This window comes from Octopus sinensis, linkage group LG2 (assembly GCF_006345805.1).
Source record: "Octopus sinensis linkage group LG2, ASM634580v1, whole genome shotgun sequence".
In the NCBI taxonomy this organism is placed as follows: Eukaryota; Metazoa; Mollusca; class Cephalopoda; order Octopoda; family Octopodidae; genus Octopus; species Octopus sinensis.
This window is the reverse complement of record NC_042998.1, coordinates 126,587,747-126,595,355: the sequence shown is the minus strand read 5'-3', so window position 1 is coordinate 126,595,355 and position 7,609 is coordinate 126,587,747. Positions and strand designations below refer to the sequence as shown.

Below are 7,609 nucleotides of genomic sequence, written 5' to 3'. Positions count from 1 at the left end.
CATAATACATACATACATACATAATACATACATACATACATACATACATACTACATACATACATACATACATAATACATACATACATACATACATATTAAAAAATCGAATATTAACCTTCTTCCCAACCCTATAAACTAAAACGAGAACGTGAATGATATAAGACCACCACATAGCTTTGCAGCTGGCGACATTCCAACAGATTCCATAGTGCCTACCAGCCAAACTACACAACTGGCTCAAGTAACTGACCACTGTCCCCCTACTACGACTATGGGAAATAGCAGGCACAACCGCAACGATTATTGTAGTAGTAGTAGTAGTAGTAGTCAGGAATATACGCCGGTGAAATGTACTCTTACGGGAATTTTCGAGAAAAAATAACTTTGGCTTTGAAGTACTCCCTCGAGGAGAAAGTATTCTCTACCAAAGAAAGTGAAAAACCACCAAATACGGTATTAAAAGCTGTTAACGAAATTGGTGATGAGTATTTACAAGAGTGTGATGAACCCACATACTGGCAGATTAACGACTGTCTATATGCTCTTGTTACTATTGTAAAACAGTACATGAATGATATTAGAAAAGTAAACAAAACCGAAATTACAAAGAAAGTATCATCATGGGTTTTGAAGACAGAGAAAAAGATAACTGGTTTACGGAAGACTATCAATCATGTAATGATGCTTATTGCATGTAAACAAGCAAGTCATTATACTTCCCACCAACAGAAAGTAAAGAAGGAGATAAAAATGATGTTTGGAGACAGCAAAAAGAAGACGCTCACTTGCAAACTGATTACCTTCAAGCAGGAGCTAAAAGCTGTCAGTGTAAAACTCTGACATCAGAAGAGAATAACAGAGAGAAGAAACTATAAACAAAAAATTTAACCGTAACCAGGTGGCAGTATACCGTGACATTACTGGGAAAGCAGTAAATATCACGGAAGCTCCTTCGCGAGAAGACATAGACTCCTTCTGGAGGGTAACCTGGAGCGAAGAGAAGGTGTTTAACCAAGATGCTCTGTGGTTGGAAGAAATCCGAAAAAGTTATTGCCCCTGCGTTACACCCAAGACATACAACATTGATGGTGAAACTCTTGCATTTTAAACTTTCTTTCATATATCATAGATATATATATATATATATATATATATATATATATATATATATATATATATATATATATATTGTGCTTGATCTTCATACTGGTAAAAGGGGATAAACATCCCTCTGTGGTACATCCGCTAATGCTACATCATCTGAAGAAATGAATGTAGTATCCGTGGGCATCCGGTTGATGCCCACGGATACTACAGACTACACTGTAACCATCCCGGGAATACAGACCATGATCTGAAGAGTCGTGTGATTTGTGGAAACGCGCGTAGCGATGCATTAATTGTTTATGTATGTATGTATGTATGTATGTATGTATGTATGTATGTATGTATGTATGTATGCATGTATGTATGTATTTATGTATGTATGTATGTACGTATGAATGTATGCATGTATGTGTGTAAGCATGTACATATATATACTCACATATACACACAGGCGCAGGCATGGATAGTATTGCATATGTGGGCCTTATTACATGTATATATGCATGTGCCTATGTGTGTATGTTTATGCCTGCATGCGTGTACGTAAATTTTAATTACTTGTTTCAGTCATTGGACTGCGGCCATGCTGGAGTATTGCCGTGAAGTGTTTAGTTGATCAGATCGACTCCAGTACTTAGTTTTATGTTTTTTTTCTATTGTTTCTTTTTGTGGAACCGCTAGTAATGGGGGATGTAAACAAACCAACAGGGGCTGTCAAGAAGCTGTGAGAGAGAAACTCTAGCACAAAGATGCACACGTGCTCACGCATACTGCATACACACATATTGCATGCAAACACTCACACGTATTGCAGGCATCACATGAGACTACAGTAGAATACATTTATCCAAGAGCCTTGGACTAATATATTCTATTTAAAACCATTTGGCTGCAAAGCGAACGTCTTAATCACATGTGTGTATGTATGTATGTATGTATGTATGTATGTATGTATGTATGTATGTATGCATGTATGTATGTATGTATGTATGTATGTATGTATGTACACACTCATCTATCTATCTATCTATATTTATGTATATATATATATATATATATATATGTGTGTGTGTGTGTGTGTGTGTGTGTGTGTGTGTGTGTGTGTGTGTGTGTGTGTGTGTGTGTGTGTGTGTGTGTGTACGTATAGATATTTATGAGTATACATCTATATATATAAGAGTAAATGTAAGGACAAGCAATTTAGGCGAGTCGATATACAAAATATATTAAATACATTTAATACAAAGAATGTACATATGTTTACATATAAAAAGGTCCGAGTTACACAGAATAAAAATGATATCAGGGATTAAAGCGGTTGAATAAGAGTTCATAGTACATTTTTTTTTGTATTAAATTGTATTTAATACATTTGTATATTGACTTGCCTAACATGCTTGTCGTTACTGCTGAAGTTGTATATTATATAGTAATATATATATATATATATATCATATATATAGATATATATAGATAATATATATATATATATATATATATATACATACATATATATATAATATATATATATATATATATATATATATATTATATATATATATATATCTATATATATATAATATATATACGTACGCGTGCGTAAGATAGGAGATGAGAAGAAAAAAGAAAATATGAACATGTAAAAGGTAACAGAACATAAATAAGTGAAAAGTTATGTAAGAAACAACTCTTGATTTTTACCTCTTTGCTGTGTTGGACTCGATCCAGAGCTGGTACAGGAAGAAGTGCTACCACTCTCACAAAAACTGTCATTATTATTATTATTATTATTATTGTTGGCATTGTTGACGTTGTCAGCACTGTCAGTATTATCGGAGCTAATCCAAGGATGCACTTTGATGTCTAACTTCTCACCAATATTTTGTATCTCACACATAACCATCTGTTCCAAGGTTGGCGAACCCGTCGTACGCAAGCGGTTCAGTTCGTCAGAGTTGCCTATTTCACTGCTAATTCTGTTCAAAAATATTGGTCCTAAATAAGATACGCGACTTTTACGTTTACCATAGTCTAAACTGGAATCACTATCCGAACTGCCTTCATCTGTTTCTTTATCTTTTTTCTTCCTTAGGATGTCACTGTACTCTCCACGGTTCGCATTCATTTTGACTGCTCGTTTTAATACAATATGATCTTCCCTATGATCGATTTCCATTAACTGCCACAGAAACACTTTTAAATATTTTTCATGAATGACGGAATTCTGGCAAATTGACACACGCGAGAGGGCATGGGTATATATCTATATAAATATATGCAAGGATATGTAAGAATGTAGCAATAAGCGGTGTAATGGTGGAAGTTAGCACGTGTGAGAGAAAAAGATATAGGGACGTTATAAAAGGGAGAGGAGAGACAAGAGCGGTTACGTAGGTAAGTAGATAGATAGATAGATAGATAGATAGATAGATAGATAGATAGATAGATAGATAGATAGATAGATAGATAGATAGATAGATAGATAGATAGATAGATAGATAGATCTGGTGAGTTTTGATCTGGAAATAAACTTCTAATGCCTCTATCCTACGAGGTAGAAAAGTTATGTTATGTGTCCGTGTTGGGAAGCGCCTGTTAAACTTGAATAAATCCACTTTGGACTAAACCGTACGCAAATTACCGCCTGTTTCCATGAGAGGAGACGAGAGTTAGAAACTTGAATTCATAAGATGCTTTCGTAGAAGCCAGCTTCCAGGGACGGATGTTTGCCGTTTAAGATAAGAACTTGAAGCACTGAATCTGGCCCTGTAAACGTTTTCGGAAACTTATCACACAAATATGTCTCCCAACCCAATTTTTTCTTTCTTAAATCCAATGGGTTTTTCTTTATTACTTCTCTTCCTTTTTTCTCTTTCTTTTTATTTTTATTTGTATTTTTCGTAATTTTTTTCTTTCTAACTTCTGCAAGAAAAGTCCTCAGATAAATTTCAGTCTTAATCCGGTTTGAATAAAGGAGAGAGACTACTTCATCTTTTGTTTTCGGTTTCTTTCATAGATTTACAACACTGCTTCGGTTAGTTGCAGAAAAAGAAAATTTAGACACTCCTTCCCACTTTTTGTTGTTGTTGTTCTGTTTTGTTTTTTCATTTTGTTTTTGTTTTTTGTTTTTTTGTTTTTATGAGGATAGTGTATAAGATAGGGTAAGAAGTATTTATTTTTGTTTCGTTCTTTTCACTTTAGTCTATAATATTCCCGAAGCCAATTAGGAACGTAAATGACATCGTTTTAACCGAGTGTCCACTTAATTGTATTATGAATCCATTTTTGTCTATACAGTTGTCTCTTTTTTATTCACTCCGTAGATCTTATTTTCAAGGCAGGAAATACCATTTTTCTAAATAGTATTAGTGGCAAAAGTAAATTGAAATTTTTTCTATGTCGTATGAATTGGGATCTAGTCTTCGTTTTATGGAGGTTTTTCTTTTTAAATTCGCATAGACATAGAGCCCACAGCAGTATCTACTTCATAACCATTGTTCACACTCATTTATTAATTAAATATTTCGCATAGATGAACAAAAATTATACAGCATAAATTCATGGGTATGTATGTTTGTATGTATGTGTAGTGAGTGGTGGGTGCACAAACAAAAGGAAAGTACTCAATGTGTGCAGCAGTGTTTATTCAAGCGAGAAACTCGGAGTATATATATATTTATCTTTTGCTTGTCACAATCATTACTTTGCGGCCATGCTAGGGCACCGCCTTGAAGGGCTTAGTTGAACAAATCGAACACAGTACTTTTTTAAGCTTCGTGCTTATTCTGTCAGTTTACATGGACGTAAACAAACCAACACCGGTTGTCAAGTGGTACACAAAGACACACTCACATACACACACACACACGCACACAGATATACATACAAGATGGGTTTCTTTCAGTTTCAAGCTCCCAATTCCACTCACCAGGCATAGGTCGACCCGGGTTGTAGTAGAAGACACTTGCCCAAGGCGCACGCAGGGGACGGAATGAACCCAGAACCATGTAATTGGGAAAGCGAACTTCTTACCACACAGCACCCTCCATATATATATATATATATATTATATATATATATATATATATATAATATATATATATATATATATATATATATATATATCGTGGTTTTAAGCTAGGAATTGAAAGTGCATAATGGTCAAAGCATTGCAACGGTATTACCTGCTGCTCAGCTGCTGCACTGTAACAATTTCGTTTACACTTGACATATTGAGAAAACATAAACAGCTCTCTTAAATTTTTTGAAGTCAACTTCACAAACACTTGGGATTCGGGAGAGTAACATATAAATAATTCGGTTTCATGTGTTTTCCTTGAACGAGTTAACTTATAGAGAATTTCCCTGCCTTTAATTTGTTCAAGCAAAGATTTGAACTCATCATTGCAGATTAACAAAAAGTTCGTCACATTAAATGGAATTTCGCCATTATTGACAACACTAAACTGTACCACTACATCGTATCTGTTTAAATTTAAGAGTACAAGGTAATTCCGGGACTAAAAACCTGCGGAAATCGCAAATTCATACATTGTATGAGATGCGTTCAAAAAGTATCAGACTATTTTTTCCTGCCAAAACTAATACTGCGAAAACAAAATCCTTTAGATGGGTGGTGACGCCATCCTTCTCGCGCATTCTCGAAAAGGTTCGCGCCGGTAGGCCGTGTCAGTTCCCGGCTGTTACGCCTAGAGTACAGACGTATAGTGCGCGCTCGTCGGAATTTTCGTTTTCACGCAAGATGACCGAACGCATCGAGTTCGATATTGCATCAAGTTTTGCCAAAAGCTTCGTGATACTCTGGCTCAAACCATCCAGAAGATTCAGCATACCTTTGGCGATGATACCATGGGCAAAACTCGGATCAAGGAGTGGTACAACTGCTTCAAATATGACCGCACCTCAGTGGAGAGCGAGATACGCTCATACAAGCCATCCACAAGCCGAAACGATAAGCCGATTGAGAGGGTTCGGCGAATACTCATGGAAAACCGTCGAATAACAATCCAGGAAATTGCTCACAAAGTGGGAATAAAAGCACAGGATCAGTGCATTCTATTTCAACGAAGGATTTGTGCATGCGGTGAATGTCGGCGAAATTCGTCCCCAAGGTTCTGGTAGAGCAGCAGAAACAACTCCGCATGGGAATCGCTCACGACATGCCGGATTGTACAAACCACGACCCAAACTTCATGAAGACCATCATCACTGATGATGAGACGTGGGTTTATGATCCCTGCTCGATGCGTTCGATCATCTTGAGTGAAAGCAAAAATCCGATCAACGCCCGTACTCTAGGCATAACAGCCAGAAACTGATGTGACCTGACCAGCGCGAAAATTTTCACGCATAAGCAAGAATGGTGGCTTCACCTCCCATCCGAAGGATATTGCCCACCCGGCATTAGTTTTGGCGGGGAAAAATAAAATCGGATGCTTTTTGAACGTATCTTGTATATTCTATTCTAACTCAGTCGTCACCATTTATTTCTATTAATTTATTTTCATTTTGCACGTGGGTTGACTGAGAGATAAAAAGATATTGAAGTGAAATAATTTCAACCAGGGATTGAAACTGTATCGCTGCCTCAGTCAAAAGACGCTGTAGTTGAGGAATCTATTACGCTAAGAAATGGCAAAACGAATGCGTGCGTTAAGGTAATTAACTCCACTTCATATCAAAGATAGTTATTTCCCTTAAATTTCCAAAATACTCGCGTTTCTGAAATTGGTGTTTTATTTGCGCACATTGTGTAAATCAAATAAACATGATATAACATTTAGCACTTTAGTAAAACTCTGTTGAAGAAGTAAATGAATGGTTTTAATGCAGTACTAGACTTTAACTGATGCTTTCTGTTTTATGTTTGTTTTTGTTTTTTTTGTTTGTTTTTTCATTGACCATGAAGAAATAACAGGAGATGGATTCGGTTTGGTTTGAACCCAGAAAATGAAAAGATGTAAAAAAAATAATATTCGAAGGTAATATGTACGAAGCTCTTCTGTTTTCGCTTATGGTACGCATGCGCGCGCGCAGACATACAATCGCACACACGCACACAAACACGTACGCACACACACACACACATACACACACGCATACATATAATACACCTTCATGCACAAACACAAGCACGTGCATACACAACCACGCACACCACACATATGCATGTGTGGGCATATGTGTGGTGTGTGCGTGTGTATGTGTGTGTGTGTGTGATATATGTGTATGAGTAATATATGTGTATGTCTAATATATGTGTATAAATGTATATCTATATATGAATACATGTATACACAGAGACAGACATGCATGCAAGCAATCAAGTAGACAGGAAGGAAGGAAGGCAGGCCGACAGGCAGACAGACAGATAGATAGATAGATAGATAGATAGATAGATAGATAGATAGATAGATAGATAGATAGATAGATAGATAGATAGATAGATAGATAGATAGATAGATATACAGACAGAGAGAC

At 36.2% G+C, this 7,609-nt stretch overlaps 1 protein-coding gene across 1 annotated transcript in view; it reads right to left on the bottom strand.

Moving 5' to 3' along the window:
• LOC115232663 (heat shock 70 kDa protein 12A) overlaps nucleotides 1–3,802 on the bottom strand; it is a 286,065-nt gene extending 282,263 nt beyond the window's left edge. The window contains exon 1 of the mRNA XM_029802682.2: nucleotides 2,810–3,802. Within this exon, the coding sequence (XP_029658542.1) occupies nucleotides 2,810–3,284 (475 nt within the window). The 5' untranslated portion in view covers nucleotides 3,285–3,802. The remainder of the gene's footprint in view (nucleotides 1–2,809) is intronic.
• Between the last annotated feature and the right edge of the window lie 3,807 nt (nucleotides 3,803–7,609).